The sequence below is a fragment of the Nicotiana sylvestris genome, chromosome 10 (assembly GCF_000393655.2).
Source record: "Nicotiana sylvestris chromosome 10, ASM39365v2, whole genome shotgun sequence".
In the NCBI taxonomy this organism is placed as follows: domain Eukaryota; kingdom Viridiplantae; phylum Streptophyta; class Magnoliopsida; order Solanales; family Solanaceae; genus Nicotiana; species Nicotiana sylvestris.
This window is the reverse complement of record NC_091066.1, coordinates 104294592-104315851: the sequence shown is the minus strand read 5'-3', so window position 1 is coordinate 104315851 and position 21260 is coordinate 104294592. Positions and strand designations below refer to the sequence as shown.

Genomic DNA, 21260 nt, shown 5'->3' with positions numbered 1-21260 from the left:
CTGTACATCATTCGTGGGCACCACTTGGGTAGGATCTCCAATGCACTTTCGTAACATAGATACGTGAAAAACTGGATGGACGAACTCCAATTCCGAGGGCAATTCTAACTCATAAGCTACTCGGCCCACTCTCTGAATGATCCTATAAGGCCCAATATACCGTGGGCTAAGCTTTCCTCTCTTGCCAAATCTCATTACACCTTTCATAGGTGACACTTTTAAGAATATTCATTAACCCCGTACTCTAAATCTCGTCCCCGCACGTCATAATATGACTTCTGTCGACTCTGAGCTGTCAACAGTCGCTCGCGGATAAGCTTTACTTTTTCTATGGCCTGCTGAACCAGGTCTGGCCCATATAACCCAGATTCTCCAACATCGAACCACCCTATGGGAGATCTGCACCTGCGCCCATACAAAGCCTCGTACAAAGCCATCTGGATACTGGAGTGGTAACTGTTATTATATGAAAACTCGATAAGAGGTAGATGTTCAGCCCAACTTCTCTTAAAATCCAGCACACATGCTCGCAACATATCCTCGAGCGTCTGAATCGTGCGCTCGGCTTGTCCATCTATTTGTGGATGAAAAGCTGTGCTGAGATTCATCTGAGTTCCTAGACCTTTCTGAAATGACCTCTAAAAATGTGCTATAAATTGGGCCCCACGGTCAGATATAATAGATACGGGTACTTCGTGTAGTTGCATTATCTCCTTAATATATAATTTTGCATAATCCTCTGTTATATAGGTAGATATGACCGGTAGGAAATGAGCTAATTTCGTGAGCTTGTCGACTATCACCCATATGGAATCAAAATTACGATTAGAACGAGGTAAACCTGTGATAAAGTCCATGTTAATTGCCTCCCATTTCCATGTTGGGATCTCTATAGTCTGCATTAGCCCTCCGGGCTTCTGGTGCTCTATTTTCACCTGCTGGTAACTAGGGTATTGAGCGACATACTCAGCAATGTTCTTCTTCATATCGTTCCACCAATACACCTCCTTAATGTCATGATACATCTTTGTCGACCCAGGGTGAATGGAAAACCATGAATAATGTGCTTCTGACATAATCCTGTCTCGTAGCCCTACTACATCTAGAACACACAAACGACCCTTGTATCTGAGAACCCCATCTCCTTTGAGTCCTAACAATGACTTCTTCTGTTGTGGAACCCGCTCTCTCAACTTGACTAACTCTGGATCCTCATATTGCCTCTCCTTTACTTCAGCTTTGAGAGATGATTTTGCAGTATTTTGGAGTACAACTCCTCCATTGCCAGACTCCACTAACCGAACCCCCAAATAAGCCAATTGATGAATCTCTCTCGTTAATTGTCTTTTCTCGGCCTCTACATGTGCTAAGCTACCCATAGATCGGCGACTTAAAGCATCAGCTATAACATTAGCTTTCCCTGGATGGTAGAGAATGTTAACATCGTAGTCTTTCAATAACTCAAGCCATCGCCTTTGTCACAAATTCAACTCTTTTTGATTGAAGATATATTGCATGCTCTTATGATTTGTGAATATATCAACATGCACACCATATAATAATGCCGCCATATCTTAAGTGCATGGACAACCACAGCTAACTCGAGGTCGTGGGTCGGATAATTCTGCTCATGCTTCCTTAATTGTCTTGAAGCATATGCAATTACTTTCCCATGTTTCATCAGGACACATCCTAACCCGACACTTGAGGCATCACAATACATGGCATAACCATCTGGACCATCTGGAAGTGCCAGAACTGGCGCTGAGGTCAATCTGTTCTTAAGCTCTTGGAAACTCTATTCACAGGCCTCTGTCCACTGAAACTTAGTTGCTTTCTACGTCAGCTTTGTTAATGGTGATGAAAGATAAGAAAACCCCTTTACGAACCTCCGATAATATCCTGCTAAGTCTAGAAAGATATGAATCTCTGTCGGAGTGGTAGGTCTAGGCCAGGATTTCACAGCCTCAATCTTCTGAGTGTCTACCTTTATACCTCCGTCGGATATAATGTGCCCCAGGAATGCTACGGATTTTAACCAGAATTCACACTTAGAAAACTTAGCATACAATTTATTATCGCGGAGGGTTTGGAGTACTGCTCGTAGGTGATCCACATGCTCATCCTCTTAACATGAATAAACCAGAATATCATCAATAAAGACTATCACGAACAGATCCAAATATGGCCGGAATAGGCTATTCATCAAGTCCATAAATATGGCAGGTGCATTCGTCAACCCGAAGGACATAACAAGAAACTCAAAGTGGCCATATCGGGTCCTAAAGGCGGTCTTGGGAATATCTTTCTCCCGAACTCTAACCTGGTGGTATCTCGACCTCAAATTTATCTTTGAAAAGCATCTAGCTCCCTGCAACTGATCAAACAAGTCATCTATCCTTGGAAGAGGGTACTTATTCTTAATAGTTACCTTGTTCAGTTGCCTAGTCGATACACATCCTTAGCGATCCGTCTTTTTTTCGTACAAACAATACCGATGCACCCCAAGGTGAGGTATTGGGTCTGATAAAACCTTTCTCCAGTAAATCTTTTAATTGCTCCTTCAACTCCTTTAATTCGGCTGGTGCCATTCTATATGGAGGGATGGATATTGGTTGTGTTCCTGGAAGTAAATCGATGCCAAAATCAATCTCTCGCTCTGGAGGAATACCTGGAAGTTCATCTGGAAATATATCCACGTACTCCTTTACTATTGGAATAGACTGAAGTGTAGGTTTCTCAGCATCTACATCTTTAACTCGCACAATATGATAAATACACCCTTTTGCGATCATTTTCCTCGCCTTCAGATAGAAAATAAACCTGCCTCTGGGTGTCGCTGTATTACCTACCCATTCAAGGACTGGCTTACCTGAAAATTGAAATCTAGCTATCTTTTCTCGACAATCAACTATGGCATAACAAGCTGCCAACCATTCCATGCCCATGATAGCATCGAAATCCAACATCTCTAGTTCAACTAGGTCGGCTGAGGTTTGACGACCACAAACTGTTATCGTACAACCTCGGTAAATGCGTCTAGCAATAATCGATTCTCCGACCAGTGTAGATACTGTAAAAGGATCACTTAGTATTTCAGGCACTATACCAAATTTCCGCACGACAAATGGGGTAATAAATTATAAGGTAGATCCTGGGTCTATCAAGGCATAAACATTGTGAGAACAAATGGTCAATATACCTGTCACAACGTCTGGTGAAGACTCTTAGTCTTGTCGACCTGCTAGCGCATAGATACGATTCTGGTTACTACCTGAACTGAACCTTCTACCTCTACCTCGACCTCTACCAACCGAAGACTGAGACTCGTGCCCTGAAGGATGCACAGACATAGCTGATCCTGTTGCTGAATTCGCTAGTTGCGCCATACCCCCAGAATCTTTATTTGGGCAATGTCGCATCATATGCCCTGGACGTCCACATGTATAACAAGCATCAGAACTGGCTCGGCATTGGCCCAAGTGTCCTCGACTGCAGATGGCACATTGCGGCTTAAATGGCCCTGTCTGTCTCAAACCTCGTTGTTGTTGCAAACTTGATGCTTGGGGGCTCTCACCTGGTCCTGACTGAGTATAACAGTCATACCTGTAACCCTGTAGCTAAGGTGGCGGAGGTCTAGGTGGCTGTTTGAAGTACTGGGGCCTGTAGCTCCCTTGAGACTGCTCCTAAGACCTGACAAATCTCGTCCTCTTACGCTGCCCTAACTCAGTCCTCTCCATACTCTACTGCCGATGCCTACCCCTTTCTATATTTTGGGCGAATGCCTGAATCCGCGAGATATCCATACTATCCTATTATGCAGCAATAACACACACCTCGGTCAATTCTGGGGTTAACCCCGTTATAAACCTGTGGACTCTATCCCGCATAGTAGCAACTATGGATGGTGCATATCTGGCCAATGAGTCAAAACAGAGACTATATTCTCGAACACTCATATTGCCCTGTTTGAGGGCTAGAAACTAATCGAGTCGGGCCTGTCGGATTTCTCGTGGTAAGTACTGGTCAAGGAAGGCGTTTGAAAAATTCTCCCAAATAGTAGGAGGTGCATCACGTCCCCTGGACCTTTCCCATCCCTCATACCAAAGGATGGATATATCTCGGAGTCGAAAAGCTGCTAACTCAACTGCCTCTTTCTCCGTGGCATGCATAACCCGAAAGATCCTATGAAGTTGATCTATGAAATCCTGCGGGTCCTCCCTCTGATGTACCGAGTATGTAAGGCAATATACTAAAGCTGAAACTAAACTGATAATATAATAGAACAACTGGGAGTCAAAGAAAATCTGAAGATATGCTTATCTGATAATATTGACTCAATTCTCTCAATATAGTGAGTAAAATAGCTGTCTGGCCCTATAAGGCTCGGTATACATATATATCTGCTCTGCCGTAGTAGGCTCACTCATAAGTGCTCGGCCATACTAGGCTCTGTATCTCGACCAACTGGGCTCACTCATGTGTGCTCGGCCACAGTAGGATCGTCATATAACTTACCATCTGATCAGAGGTTGCCCAATAGGGGCCTGCCCATCGATTATAGCTCGATGGTAATGAAAATACTTTTAATACTATATATATAAATCTCTGCTCTCTTGACTGGAAGAATGAAATACTCAAATGAATATGAAGTCCCGATAAGGAGAATATTATAACTTACAATACTAGGAAAATATATGCAATTGCGAGACTAGCAAAATATGAGTAAATTATGGGATATGAATATAATGACAAGATCATACCAAATGAAAGAAGAGCTTAGCCTTAACATACCTGTTTCCGAAATTACTTGAACGAACCTGCTTCTGCGAAATATGGACGAAATTCACAATTGGACAACTTGAAATTTCGGACGAACTCAATCTGCTTTTAACGATTTTTTTAAATGAAATGTTGCTAACAATTGAATTTGAACAATATGTTCCTACTCTCTCACGTTTTTTTGGTTAAAGTCATAATGCCAAAAGTGTGTTCTCTTGATTTTTGTTCAAGAGAGAATGTAATAGTAGTTCTTTATCTTGAAAATGAAGTGTATTACTTTTTGATTGATAAATCTAACATAAAGTCTTGATAAGACTTTGAAATCTAAATTTTTAACACATATAAAGTCCAACCATTACTCACCCTATACTAAGGGGGAAGCTGCCACGTTTCCCTTTGGGGTGATTTTGTTAATTTATCCACTTATTAGTTAATCGGGTAATATTTCGTTACCCGATAATTAATTTATTACCCGCATAATTTAAAAATTATCACAAATTCTTAAAATTTTATTTATTTTCAAAATACTTAATATATACTTTATATATTACACTACCGTGGTCGTATGGTACCTTATATGGTATTAGTTCATAATTATCGAGTGTTATTGCTCGACCCGTATTTATTCTAAATTGTCCATTTTCAATGAAACTCGTTTTCTTTAATTTGTGTACCCCTTTATCCTTCATAATACTTATTTAACGCTTGTTATAAATAACGTAACTACATTAACATCAAGATGATCTCATCCCCGAGTCTACGTCGGTTAACTGAAAATGAAATTTTAACGTACGAATACGCGAGACGTAACACTACTAGCCTCCTTACAAAAAGGACTACATATACCATTACCTACACTAGGGTTCGTAATGGTATTAGTGTTACTAGTAGATGTCTTAGCAGTAGTGTAAGCACGTGATTTTTGCTTCACGGACGCTCGCTCCAAAAGAAATCAAAAAATAATGATAAATGGCCTCGCTGTACAATTTTCCGATTTTACGTGACATGTGTTGGTAGTCATTTGTGGTTCTGTTCATTTTTTTTTTCATTTAATCTTATATGTGTAACTGAACCGTGAGTCGGTCATTAAAAGAAAATTCACAAAAAATATGCATCTTTTATTCTAGGATGTGATTTAACCTATTTAAAAATTTTTTAACATGTGTGTGATAAATGTGTTAAGTATTAATTAATGGGTGTCTTTATTTCATTTTATTTTTAATTGTGTTTAAAGTTAGAAAACAAAAGAAAAGAGTGCAAATTATTCAGAAAATCGGATTTGGGCCTGTTTGTTTTAAATGTTTTAAGCCCAAAAAGCAGCCCAAGTCAGCAGCCCAAGCAACCCGTCCCCAGGCCATCAAAACGACATAGTTCAACACCAAAACTACGTCGTTTCAGGGACATTTAATATGAGCCATTCATCTACATTGATCCAATGGCTTTTGTTTTCCCTTATGACCCGACCCATTCCCGTTTGAAACCGACCCCTTACTTAACCAAACGGTACCGTATTGTTAAGCTTCCCCAAATCCTGGCCATCAACTGTAATCGATCCAACGACCAGGATTGAACCACCCTCCCCATATATAAACCTAACCTAGCACCCCACGCCCCAAGCTAGACCCCCCCTCTTCGACCACTATTCACCATCGTCCCAGAGCCCCCTCCTCTCAAACCCTAGCAGCCTTAGGTTTCCCCGCCGAAAGCCCGGCAACCACGGTTCTGATGACCACCAAAATAACACCCCTGATGCACCCAACCACCCTGAACACGAATCTGTTAACCGTTCACCTCGAATCACCCCGTAGCTTCTCGAATCTTCAATCGAAGATTCGAGCAAAAATCAGATCTACACCGACTGACCCCAAACTCACACCACAACACCTCCTGACCTCCCTCACCCCCTGAATGGCTTTGGTTCCGTTCAAATCTAACCAAAGAGGCTCGAACCCCTAACTCGAACCTCAAGAACCCTAGGATTCAGATCTATGGGTTCTGTCCGAATCAGCAACAGGATCAGGGTCCAATAGACTTTTGCCGAGGTGTTCTCAGTTGAGAACACTTCGATTAAAGTCCATTCGACCCCAAATGATCTGGTCCGAGTCCGAGCTTTTTCAGTCTTAGTTTCATTTCCCTGAGGTATTTTTCCTTTTCTTTTGTCCTCCTAAATTCTATCTGTCGTTCATGTTCTAGTTTGTTTTAGTTTCTGACTTGTCTGTCCATGTATGTGAATTTTGAGTTAAGGATTAGTTTGTTTCGTGGTTTTGATGATTGTTTGCTGTATATTATAGTTTGTGTAGGCGTTTGAATAAGTGTCGTCAACTGAATTCATTTGAAAAACTAGAAAATCAGGAGTCTGCTCATTTCAGTGTGATTACCAGCCTGTTTTCTTACCTATGGTAATACTTGTATCAATAGGCATGTTGTAGTAGTTTCAAGCATAGTTTGCATCCTCAGATGCTTATAGGGTCAATTGATCTTGAGTTGGTCAGGTTTGGCTCCCAGTATGACCAACTCATACCCTTTAATGGGCACCCCTGTTTGATTAAGTCTGAACCATGGACTGAATTTAGGCTGAAAGTTGGCTATTAGCTATGGAAAGCTAACAGATCAACAACCTAAGGTCAGCACTGAGTTTAAAGTAAATTAGTTAGTGGTCAGTGATTAGTTAAATTCAGAGAGGTTTATATACTGACCATTAGGAGTTAGGGTAATACAGTAATAAGCAAGGGTTAAGGGTAGTTTTGGCATAAGACAAAGTCTGATTAGGGGTTTAACTTAAGAATATGTCAAGTGGTAATTAAAATACTATTAACCTAATGACAAAGGGAAACAAAACATAAGAGCATGGGTTCAAATGAATACTTTAATGCACCCATAACTTTTGATTAGAGCAATAGGACATGCATGGGGAGCAGATGCCATTCACATCAAGAAAGTGCACTTAGGCATGGGGAGTTAAGGGGTATGGGCAGGTTACAACCTGGGGGAGATCCGGGCAGTATGACTGACCTACATTGGCTTATAAATAGAGTTATTTTTAGCTAAGAAAGGGCTGAACATTTTTTAGTCTTCAGAGAGGTTTTAAGTTGGAAAAATTGAAAGAAAGAAACATAAAAGAAATTCCAGAATATTGTAACCAAACACTGTCTGAAAACTGCATAAGAGTTTAAGTTGGTCGAGCTTCTTTGCCAATTGTTGTTGGTTATTTGCCGAGCTGTTTGTGATCATTGGATTGTTGTTGCTATTGCATTGAAAATTCTGGTTTTCTCGATTGTTTTACTACTCTGTTTCTGGGATTGTTGGCTTGGTGCTTGACCACTTGTGGGCTTCATAATTGTTGTGGAACTGCTGTTGCTGTCTGTTACTGCTGTGACTGCTGCTTGGTTGCTTGCTGCTGACACCCTTCCTTTTCTTTTGTTTGGTTATCTGAATCTAGGTACACATACTTAATCGATGTAATTCCATGTTTGAAGTTGACATTTGAAGCATGAGTACACACTTGAAGAAGCTGAAGCTATAAACTGAAAATCTCTTTATTGATTGTACTTGAGCCATTTTGTGTATCGCTAGTACGTAATATGCTACCATTGTTCTGCTGTTTGTAACGTAGAATATTTGTGTGCTTAACATGAAAAATTTGGTTTTCAAACTATGTAATGCAATAGTTTTCAGTCCATAAGGAGTTTGGTATGGTAATATATCGTGGTATGTTAGTCAGAAAGAGGCCAGCTGGATAGTAATGATACTCGGCCAACAACGGTTTTATATAGGGTCTGTTGAAATGAATGCAGTAATCACATTTGCTTCACTTTAACTCATCAGTAGATAACATATATTTCGAAGGCATGCTAGGCAACCTGGGTATAGCAACAAAAAAAAAAGGAAAATCGTGTAGCCATACATATAGCAATATCACACTAAGTTACACAGGTTCGGTTTCAATTGTTTCGTTTTTTTAGTGTCAAGCATGTAAGAAATCGCTAACTGAACCTCATGTGCATGCCCGTCAATAAACAAGATTGCCTACGTCTAGTTTCTTCATCTAAAAATAATCTGTTTCGATATTATTGTGCGTCAACCCCGTGTTTCAGTTTTGTTGAATAATAGAATATAGAATGCAAACCGTTTTCTTTGTACAAACTCGATCGCAATTTTCCATTCGCATTAGCCATAAACTAATGACTAATAAGTTACGTTTGTCAGCATGTAATTAATTAAGAGTTTTTCTTTTGTTTTAGAGACGAACTTAATAGAAAAATGTAGTTGCTGTAGGTTTATCCTTAAAAATAAAAATGGGATGAGCCTCGCCGAAAAATACAAAAATCGCGGGGCCCTCAGTAAATGTTTGTTTTAAAATTACTTAGACTTCGGAATGGACCGTCTAGCAAAATTCCACGGCCTTCCCAAAATAATGATACTCTAGTCATTTTAGGCGCGTATTTAATAACGTATCTCCTTAAACTCGGGTGCACATTTATGTGACCCAAATCCAAATCTCAACGGCGTCGAAATGTGTCTCTAATCGCGGGTACTTTGATTGTGACGTGGTTTGAGATGCATTTCCATGACGTTGCAAATTCTTTTTTAAATAATGAATGAGACGAGCCTCGACGAACAAAAATGCACAAGCTGCGGGGCCCTCTAAATGTATATATATTAAAACACTTAGAATTCGGGACATGCCGTTTAGTGAATTTTACGGTCTTCCCCAAAATAACAATACGCTAGTTGCGTTAGGCACGCCTTTAATAATTTATTTTCCTTAAACTCGGGTGCACATTGATGTGACCCAAATCCAAATCTCAACGGAGTCAAAGTGTGTCGACGACCACGGGTACATTGATTGTAACGCGGTTCGAGATACATTTTCACAACGTTGCAATTCTTGATAAAAACAGTAAATGATAAAAGCGGTTAAAAGTTAAATTTTGCACATAAGTTCACACTTGTATAAAATCAGATAATCAAGCCGAATATAACAGTTGAGCGACCGTGCTAGAACCACGGAACTCGGGAATGCCTAACACCTTCTCCCGGGTTAACAGAATTCCTTATCCGGATTTCTGGTACGCAGACTGTAATATGGAGTCATTCTTTTCCTCGATTCGGGATTAAAATTGGTGACTTGGGACACCCTAAATCTCCCAAGTGGCGACTCTGAAATAAATAAACAAATCCCGTTTCGATTGTCCTTTAATTGGAAAAAACTCCCTTGTACCCTCTCGGGCGCGTAAAAAGGAGGTGTGACAGCTCTGGCGACTCTGCTGGGGATCTGTAACCCAGAACCACTGGTTCAGGGTTAAGAATTCGAGCTTAAAATAATTGTTATTATTTGGCTTTATTTATTATCTGGTTTTTTACGTGTTTGAGCCTAATGTGCTAAATGCTGCTTTTACTGCTTTGATATTATTTGGACTGTATATATAAACTGTGCCGAAACCCCTCTCTTCTCTCTCTTGAGGAGTGCACGCTGGTCGTGGCTTCTTTCTGTTAGTGTCATATACCAAAATAGAACGAGGATTCGGAGGAGTTGCAAAACCGGATGGCCTTTTGGTTACCGGTACACAGCTCCCATCCTCGGCTCGAGTTGTTCGCTCGGGTAAGCCAGGTCTAGGACAAACACCTAGGTTTTACAGCTTAGTATAACATGACTTCATGCCGGATCCATAGTAGGAACGCTTATTTGCATCACGTTGCATTTAACTTAAGGGACTCAACGCAGGGGTTGGGTCCGTCTATGACTAGCAACCTAAAATGAAAGACCATCCTGCTACATCCTGTTTGCTTTATGCATTTACTTGTTTTAGACTTGCATGCTGACCGGCTTTTGAATATCGGGAATGTTGTGAAAAAGAAGAAAAAAAAAGAGAGGAAGTAACGGTTAGGGAATTAATTATTTTCGGAAAAACCAATACCCAAAAACGGTTGAAACTCTGCCGGAATTTTGAGAAAATAAACAAAATGTGCCTTATTAATTTGTTTTATTAAAAGCCAAAGAAAATAGAAAAGAAAAAGAAAAAAAAGAGTCTTTGTTCATTTTTGAACGGAAAAGGAAAAATAGTTTGTCATGAGAAATATGGTTTCCAAAATTTGGTTTATGTTTTCGGCCCGAACTACGTCAGTTTGGTTCTCGCAGGGTGTGAGATATGTAGGCAACCCCCATCGGGCCCAACTTACTTTTTCAAAAAATATATATGATCCAAAAGAACAAAAGTTTTGAAATAGTCAAGGTGACATCATGCTTTTCGGAAACAACCAAATTTCGTTTTTTTAAGGAAAGAAAGGTGTGTCAATTTGGTATTTGAGTCCGATGAGTCTGGATCTTTGCTTAATCACCCCCAATAAACATGCAGAATGAGCATAAGTCCAAGTTTGCCAGTAACAGTTAGGAGCAAAATCCCTCTGGAGGTGCGATTATGGTGGGAGGATTTGGAAAAGTCAGAGCAAGACAAGATCAAACTGCACCTGGGAGGTCTGGCTAATTTGTTGAATGTCAGGCCCCGATGCGACATCATAAAGGCTTTGGTTACATTTTGGGACCCGGCCCACAACGTATTCCGCTTCTCGGATTTTGAACTCACCCCAACCTTAGAAGAAGTGGCAGGTTACATGGACGTCACTGAAGGTTTGAGACACAAATACCTGATCGCTCTAAGAGCTGTGAATTCACACAAATTCATGGATCTGTTGAAGATAAGCAAGGGAGTCCCGTACGCTGAATTGGATAGAGGTTTTTCTACCTTGCAATTCATATACCAGAGGTATGGGTACATAGGAGGATTCAATGATCCAGAAAGTGGTGTCTGCAGTAGAGGAAATCTGGCAAAGTGGAATGAGCATAGGCGGTTCGCTTTCATGGTGGCATTCTTGGGCATTGTGGTGTTTCCCCGAAAAGATAGAAATATCGATCTGAAGGTGGCTGGAATCGTCAAAGTCCTGATTACCAATGATAAAAGCATCCTTGCTCCTATGGTAGTGTCGGAAATATACCGAGCCCTCACGGCTTGTAAGGCCGGGGCAGATTTCTTCGAAGGGTGCAACTTGTTATTACAGATGTGGATGATCGAACACTTGTGTCGCCACCCTCAGTGTATGCGCTACATGTCTACAAACGAGGACTGCATCGAAGGTTATAACCTGAGGGTTTCAGGTTTCCGATTACCAGAAGGGTTTGAAGAATGGATATCCTATCTCCGTGCCATCACTGCAGAACAAATAAATTGGACTTTGGGTTGGCTTCCTGTGGAAGAAATTGTATACATGCCCGCCACTGGTCCTCACTTCCTCTTAATGGGACTCAGAGGTATTCAGAATTATGCCCCTTACAGGGTGATGAGGCAATTAGGAAGGTGTCAGGTGGTACACCCGGACGAAGATCTCAGCACTTATGCGGTCGAGGTCAACAGTGACGGCCAATTTCCTGAAAAGACAGTTCGTTGCATATGGAGTGAATGCTAGTACCTGACGGCAAATACTCGGGTAGGTGATGTGTCTAGGGGTGAAGTCTCGCCGGCCTATCTCGCTTGGCATAATAAGAAGGACATTGTAGAGCGGCCAACCAAACGGCCTCACCTCCAAGATTTTGTTTAGTCATCACAAGAACAATGGGGTTGGCTTGCAAAATAAGAAGGTTAATGGGAAGTTAAAGCAACAAGTTGAAAGGCTTGTATTTGAGAAAAATGTGCAAGTCGCTTCCGAGCGGGGTGAAAAGAACAAGCTAGCCCGAGAGAATCAGACACTAAAGGCCCGCATTCGCCAAGCTAGCAAGAGTAACATTGACCGACAGAAACGTCGCTCCGACGAAAGATTGATAGCAGATTTAAGGAGTCAGGTCATCCAAAGCCAAGAAGAATTAGAACAATCAGAGGCTTGCATGGCAAGAATGAAGGCCAGATGGGCAAAAGGCACAATGGTCCGGAGGCAGCGTTTGCAACAGGTCATAAGGGATTATGAAATGAGCATCGGGATATTAAGGAAAACGAACTCCACTCTTCATGATCGGATCATCAAACAAGAACGAGAGGCCCAGGCCGATAGAAGACGTTGTTACAATGCAATGGCCTGCATGGAGAGACAAATGGAGATGTTCCAGGATCGACTTGCCGACAATGTTCAAGAACTGGGATTAAAGAACCGACAAATAAAGCAATTGTTCGCTGAAAGGGACAACATTCGAGGAAGGATCGACGAGATTGGGCACTACATCTACAGGAGATGCCTAGCATACGAGCAAATGCCTCGGAAAACCCTCCTTGTTTCCATCATGGACTGCATCCATCGGATCATGAACGAATTGAGAAGCTTACAGAGAGACCTTACACCTAGGGCCACGAAAGGGCCGAAGGATGCCTCGTGGGCCCCTAAGTTGGAAAGTTAATCTTTGGTCGAGTCCTATTTATTTGGCTTTGTTACTTTCCCATATGTTGTTTTCCTTTCTCTTAATCTAATAGGGTTAAAAACTGTGGAGTCTGTACTGTTGCTATTTTTCGTTTGAAGTAATTTGTAATAGCAAATTTTGATAATGAAATTAAGTGACTCTAGAAGAATTTTTATGTGTCTTTACTTTGTGGCAGAACTACGCCTGGTCTGATTCGCGCGGGGACGTGATACGTAGGCAATCCCCATAAGATTCGACCGCTTTTAATAAAGAAAAAAAAAGAAAAAGAAAATACAAAATAAAATAAAATATAGGGTTTCCCAAAGTACTTTAAAAAGGGACAAATGAGCAAGCCGGGATGACGCATGTTGTTTGAAGCAAAGCATGTAGAAACGGTTAACTGCCTAGGAACATTGCAACCTCTATGTGTTGTGATCAAATCTGTTAAACTCTAACGCTAACAAAGTTTGTTGTTGTCTGAATCCAGACAATTAGTTGTTAAAGAATTCTGGCAACACACCCTTACCAAACCAGATCCAAAGGACCAGTAGCAACAAGCATGACTACTTCAGAGAATAGTACCGAGGAAGAAAGGCCGATGAGCCAGTTGTTAAAAGAAGCAATGGAAAAGATTGAAAGGATGGGACTAGAGATGAATGCAATGCAGCTAGCTTTAGCCAAAGCACAAAAGAGCCCTGAGCCACTGGGGCACATGCCGGAATACCCTCACTCCGGCCCTTCAACAAGCCTCCCGAATCCCCGTTATCATCAGGAAAGAAGCCCCCATGATTCCTAAGCTCCACCACCCTATCAACCTCTCCCAACACCAAATATTCCCACTTTTGTGGGACCCACATCAGCCACCTTGCAAAGAATGACCAGTGAGCCATTGTTTCAGGCACGATACGCAATACTATCCCCTTGAGCCTACATTCCATGCCCCCGAACCACAGACCTACAATCAGCACTTGGAGGTACCGGCAGAGATTGAAAAGCCGATTAAAGCCCCTGAACAGGATGAGGTATTGAGGAAGTTCAAAAGCCTGGAGCAGTCCTTCAGGAACCTGCACGGATTGGGCAACCAAGTCAGCGTGGCTTACAAAGATCTATGCCCTTTCCCGGACGTCCAACTCCCGGCTGGGTTCAAGATGCCTAAGTTTGATTTATATGAAGGGCACGGTGATCCCATGGCACATTTGCAGGGATTCTGTAGCAAAATGAGAGGGGCAGGCGGCAAAGATGAGCTGCTGATAGCTTATTTCGGCCAAAGCCTGAGCGGATATGCACTAGAATGGTATACCAGGCAGGATTCCAGTAGATGGTACACTTGGGATGATCTGGCGCAGGCTTTCGCGGGTCATTTCCAATACAATCTCGAGATAGTCCCTGACCGTCTCACATTATTGAGAACTGGGAAGAAGCCCGGGGAAAGTTTTCGCGAGTACGGGTTCCGCTGGAGAGAGCAAGCGGCCAGAGTCGATCCTCCCATGAGAGAGGGAGAGATGGTGGACTACTTCTTGCAAACATTGGATCCAACCTACTTTGGTCACTTGGTGACGACAGTTGGAAAATCCTTCAACGAGGTAGTGAAGATAGGGGTCATGATAGAAGAAGGTCTGAGGTCTGACAAAATCCTGAATTATTCGGCACTCAAGGCCATGACCCAGGCTATTCAGAGCGGCACGGGAGGTGCGCTGGGAAGAAGAAAGAAAGAAGAAATTGCCACGATCGAGGCAAGCAGTTGGTCCAGGGCTGGCAAGCCACACTACAACCAACCCAGACCTCACAGGCCAAACTACTCATACAACCCACCACAACATTGCTATCCGCCTCGAGAACCACATTGCTCCGTACACCAGGCCCAGACATACACTCAGCCTCCGGTTCGCCAGAACACATATGCACCACCACCAAGGGCATATAGAAACCCTCCAGGGGCAGGCTTTCGGGGAAATCCAGATGCTAGGAATGACAGGCTGCGGAAACACAGAACTTTCACGGAGTTGGGAGAAACCTACACCGCTTTGTTCCACAAATTGAGGCAATTGGGTTTGGTTAGTCCTGTCCAGACTCGAGAACCAAATCCCCCACCCCAGAATTTGGATCGATTAATAAGTTGTGAATACTGCTCAGGGATGCTGGGGCATGATACCGAAAAGTATTGGAAATTGAGGCATGCCATACAGGATCTTATTGACACCAATAAGATCAAGGTCCAGACACCGGAGGTTCCAAACATCAACCAGAACCCACTGCCAGCACACCACGAGACTCACATGATTGAGTTGGTGTGTGATGGAAGAGAGTTGAGAAAACCCTCACAAACAGTGATGATGATCCAGGCCGCTCCGAAAGAAGGACCGACCAGTGGAGGAACGGGGGTACAGTCCCAGGGAGAAGGTGTCAAGCCAATAGTGATAATGGGAAAGAGCCCATCCGCCATGACAAGCAAACCCGAGCCAAACAAGTTGGTAATATCAGGGACTCCGCCCACACCTGCAGTTGTGTTGAAGGGGGTATACAGAGAACTGGTCACCATAAAGCCTGTAAACCAGCTGCCGATGATTGATAGCAAGGCTGTGCCTTGGAAATATGAAAAGGCGGTGGTGATGTACAAAGGAAAACAAGTGGAGGAAGTTAGTTGTGAAGCGCAATGGCTGACTCGGTCAGGACGGTGTTTCGCTCTGGTGGAGCTGAGAAGAACCAACCCAGCTGCAACCAAGAAACCTGTGTCCGAAGAAGAGGCTGAGGAGTTCCTGAGGAAGATGAAAGTGCAGGACTACTCCGTGGTCGAACAGCTGAGGAAAACACCGGCCCAGATCTCGCTACTGTCATTACTAATCCATTTTGAGGAGCATCGTCGGGCCTTGATTAAGATATTAAACGAAGCTCACGTGCCCAACGAGATTTCTGTAAACCACCTGGAAACCATTGCTAACAAGATTTTCGAGGTGAACAGGGTAACATTCTCAGATGATGACCTGCCGATGGAAGGAACGGAGCATAATAAAGCTCTCTACCTAACTGTCAAATGTGAAAACTCGGTAGTTACTCGGGTATTGGTGGATAACGGTTCAAGTGCCAATATTTGTCCATTATCCACTTTGAACCAGTTAAAGATTGACCATGGAAGAATCCGCAAGAATAGCATCTGTGTCCGAGGATTTGACGGAAATGGAACAGCCACTGTAGGGGATGTTGTACTTGAATTGACCATCGGTCCAGTCCTGTTCACCATGGAGTTCCAGGTGTTAGATGCCACAGTATCTTATAACCTTCTGTTAGGACGACCGTGGATTCATGCAGCCAAAGCAGTGCCCTCCACCCTACATCAGATGGTGAAGTTCGAGTGGGATAGGCAGGAGGTCGTACTACACGGCGAGGACACGGCGTGCACCATGGGTGGCGCCATTGTACCCTTCATAGAGACCGATGATGACAAAGGTCCTTGGGTCTACCAGATTTTCGATACAGGGTCGGCAAACAAAATTGCTGAAGGAGAAATCATCCCGCACCCTAGGGTAGCTACCACGACAGTCATGATGGTCTCGGAAATGCTAGTTAATGGATTTGTGCCGGGAAAGGGCCTGGGAGTCGAGCTTCAGGGGATTGTCCAACCTGTCTCCCTGCCTAAAAATCTGGAAACTTTCGGGTTGGGGTTCAAACCAACCGCAGCAGATGTAAAGCAAGCGCGGAAAATGAAGAAGAAAGTCTGGTATCTTCCCAAACCCGTGCCACGTCTTTCAAGATCTTTTGTCAGAGCAAGCGCCAAAGGGCCACCGGTCCCAAAGATTCTAGGACCATTGATTGGTATGGATGGAGACCTGAATCAGGGTTTTGAGAGGCTATTCGCTGATGTCAGTATGGTAGAAGCTGGAGAAGGTTCCAGCATAGCAGAGATACAGTTTGTGGGGCCTAAGGCCAAAACTAACAATTGGACAGTTACTTCTCTTCCTGTCCGAGGGGAGTCTTGGTAGTAGGCTTTGATTTATGTTTTTGTTTGTTTTGTTTTGTTCGGATTATTCCAGGGTGTAATCCAAATTTTACGTTTGTTTTGTAAAAAGTGTGAACCCTTTTATCCCGCAAGTTTAATAAAGTTCTCTTCTTTTGTCTCATTTTAATTTTGTTTTGTTCTTTTTCTTTCTGAATAGTTCTCTTTTTACTGGTTCTCATGACATGGCATGCACAACGGATCTTCGACCTAGTCTAATAAATCAATCTGCATCCGACTTAATGATACAAGAGGCCGTTTGTGACAATGAATCTGAATATGACGAAGATAAAGCCTTCGAAGAGATAAACCGAGAACTGTGCCAATTTGAAGAAAAACCCAAACCTAACCTAAATGACACTGAGGCTGTGAATCTAGGAGACGCTGATAATGTCCGAGAAACCAAGATCAGCATCCATATTGAGCCGAATATCAGGGAAGAATTGATCAAAACCCTCGTGGAATTCAAAGATGTTTTTGCATGGTCATATGATGATATGCCGGGATTAAGCACCAATTTAGTGGTTCACAAATTGCCCACTGACCCGGCATACCCTCCGGTCAAGCAAAAGCTAAGGAAATTTAAAACAGAAATGAGTGTAAAGATCAAAGAAGAGGTGATTAAGCAGTTGCAGGCGAAGGTCATTCGGGTCACTCGATATCCCGAGTGGTTGGCCAATGTGGTACCAGTCCCAAAGAAGGATGGAAAAATCAGGGTGTGCGTCGACTACCGCAACCTCAACAAAGCAAGTCCCAAGGACAATTTTCCGTTACCCAACATTCATATCCTGATCGATAATTGCGCTGGGCGCGAGATCGGATCCTTTGTGGATTGCTATGCGGGTTATCATCAGATCCTAATGGACGAAGAGGATGCTGAGAAGACAGCGTTTATTACGCCATGGGGAACCTACTGCTATCGGGTAATGCCGTTCGGGTTAAAGAACGCTGGGGCAACGTACATGCGAGCAATGACTGCTGTGTTTCATGACATGATACACAAAGAAATAGAAGTGTACGTCGATGATGTGATCATCAAATCTTGGCGTCAGGAGGACCATGTAGCAGACCTAAGGAGATTTTTCCAAAGACTCCGAAGGTATGATATCAAGCTTAACCCGGCCAAATGCGCATTCGGGGTTCCATCAGGAAAGTTGCTAGGATTCATCGTCAGTCGACGGGGGATTGAGTTAGACCCATCCAAAATTGAATCCATCCGAGATTTGCCACCGCCAAGGAACAAAACAGAGGTAATGAGTTTGCTGGGTAGACTCAATTACATCAGCAGGTTCATCGCTCAACTCACAGCAACTTGTGAGCCCATATTTCGGCTACTGAGAAAGGATGCTGCAGAAGGTTGGACGACAGAGTGTCAAGAGGCTTTCGACCAAATCAAAGGGTATCTGTCTAATCCACCCGTGTTGGTCCCGCCTAAGCCCGGGAAACCCCTAATCCTTTACCTGACAGTCTTGGAAAATTCATTTGGTTGTGTACTGGGGCAACATGATGACACAGGAAGGAAGGAGCAGGCCATCTACTATCTTAGCAAGAAATTCACAGTGCATGAGGTCAAGTACACTCAACTCGAGAAAACATGCTGCGCCCTGACTTGGGTAGCTCAGAAGTTGAAGCACTACCTGTCCTCATATACTACTTATCTCATATCCCGCTTGGACCCATTGAAGTATATCTTTCAGAAACCTATGCCCACGGGAAGGTTGGCAAAGTGGCAAATTCTGCTCACAGAGTTTGATATCATCTACGTAACAAGGACGGCCATGAAAGCCCAGGCACTAGCAGACCATTTGGCAGAGAATCCCGTTGACGAAAAATACGAGCCTTTAAGAACGTATTTTCCTGACGAAGAGGTGATGCATACAAGTGAGCTGGCGTTACCCGAGGAACCAGGTTGGAAGCTTTTCTTCGATGGAGCTGCAAACGCGAAAGGGGTTAGAATAGGAGCAGTACTCATTTCTGAAACAGGACGCCATTATCCTGTTACGGCTCAACTACGCTTCTATTGCACCAATAATATGGCCGAGTACGAAGCTTGCATTTTGGGTTTGCGATTGGCTGCGGACATGGATGTCCAAGATGTTTTGGTCTTGGGAGACTCGGACCTCTTGGTACATCAGATTCAGGGTGAATGGGAAACACGGGATTTGAAACTCATACCATATCGACAATGCTTGCATGATCTGAGCAAGCGATTTCGATCGGTGAAGTTCAAACATATCCCGAGAGTTCATAACGAGGTTGCAGATGCATTGGCCACCTTAGCATCAATGTTGCACCACCCTGACAAAATGTATGTTGACCCTCTGCACATCCAGGTTCGCAATCAGCATGCTTATTGCAACACAGTGGAAGAGGAAGCGGATGGCGAGCCCTAGTTTCATGATATCAAGGAGTACCTCAAAATGGGGATATATCCGGAACAGGCCACTGGAGACTAAAAAAGAGCCCTTCGGCGTTTGTCAAATGGTTTCTTCCTCAGCGGGGGAGTGTTGTACAAAATAACCCCGGATTTGGGATTGTTAAGATGTATAGACGCCAGTCAAGCCACGACGGTTATGACAGAGGTACATGCTGGAGTTTGTGGGCCACATATGAGCGGATATGTATTGGCAAGGAAGATCCTTCGAACAGGTTATTATTGGCTTACCATGGAGCATGACTGTATCACTTTCGTGAGGAAATGCCATCAGTGTCAGATACATGGAGATCTGATTCATTCTCCGCCAACAGAGTTACATACGATGTCAGCACCCTGGCCGTTTGTGGCATAGGGCATGGATGTCATTGGACCTATCGAGCCGGCAGCATCCAACGGTCATAGGTTCATTTTGGTAACCATTGACTACTTCACCAAATGGGTTGAGGCTAAAACCTTCAAGTCTGTAAGTAAAAAGGCAGTGGTGGATTTTGTTCACTCCCATATCATCTGCAGATTTGGGATCCCAAAAGTGATCATTACGGACAACGGTGCAAATCTTAACAGCAGTTTGATGAGAGAGGCCTGCCAGCAATTCAAGATTACACACCGCAATTCCACCCCATATCGCCCCAAGGCGAATGGAGCGGTCGAAGCAGCCAATAAAAACATCAAGAAGATACTGCGAAAGATGGTGGAAGGATCTAGGCAATGGCACGAGAGATTACCCTTTGCTCTATTGGGTTATCGCACTACCGTCCGGACTTCCATAGGTGCAACTCCTTATTTGTTGGTGTACGGAACTGAGGCCGTAATACCGGCGGAGGTCGAAATTCCATCCCTTCGGATTGTCGCTGAAGCCGAGATTGATGATAATGAATGGGTCAAAGCTCGATTGGAACAGTTGAGCTTGATAGACGAGAAAAGATTGGCAGCAGTGTGCCATGGTCAGCTGTATCAGAAGATAATGGCAAGGACATATAATAAGAAGGTACGCCCCGGGAAGTTTGAAGTAGGGCAGCAGGTATTGAAGAGGATCCTCCCGCATCAAGTCGAAGCAAAAGGCAAGTTCGCCCCAAATTGGCAAGGGCCTTATATCGTGACCAGAGTGTTGTCCAACGGTGCATTGTGTTTGACGGATATCGAGGGGAGATGTGTTGACATGGCTATCAATTCGGATGCAGTCAAAAGATATTATGCGTAATTTCTTTGATTATGGCAATTATTGGTTTGTTTGTTTGTACTTGGTACTTATTGGATAATGAAATGACGGAGGCAATTCATTCTTCTATCCAAACACTGTTAACCCTTGTTTCCCCCTTTTGAGCCTTAAGTTATTCTTTCATACCCCTCTTTTGGAATCACTAATGGAAAGATATGAAAAGGAGAAAGAAAAGAAAAGAAAATTTTTAAAAGAAAAAAAAAAGAAAAAAAGAGAGATAAAAATCACAAGAAAAACAAAACCGTGGGAACTACGTTTGACCTGATTCCTCAAAGAGGATACGTAGGCGCCTCACGGCTCGGTCATATTGTGCATAGTGTACATAGTGTGCATAATAGGCACAATGTGCGTAACGCACGTAGCTCAACATAGTGTAAAAAAAAAATCCCCCAAGCAAGAAAACTGGGGCAGAGGTTATGTTTTGAAGTTCCAGCAAAGGTTTGATTCCAAA

The 21260-nt window shown here is 43.1% G+C and overlaps 1 protein-coding gene across 1 annotated transcript; it reads right to left on the bottom strand.

The window, feature by feature from the left end:
• Nucleotides 1-638: 638 nt before the first annotated feature.
• On the bottom strand, nucleotides 639-3389 carry LOC138879773 (uncharacterized). Its single transcript, XM_070159405.1, has 3 exons — nucleotides 3275-3389; nucleotides 2534-3073; nucleotides 639-1420 (listed from the first exon to the last, which is right to left on the bottom strand). Exons 1-3 carry the CDS (start codon nucleotides 3387-3389, stop codon nucleotides 639-641), a joined length of 1437 nt encoding a protein of 478 aa, XP_070015506.1.
• Between the last annotated feature and the right edge of the window lie 17871 nt (nucleotides 3390-21260).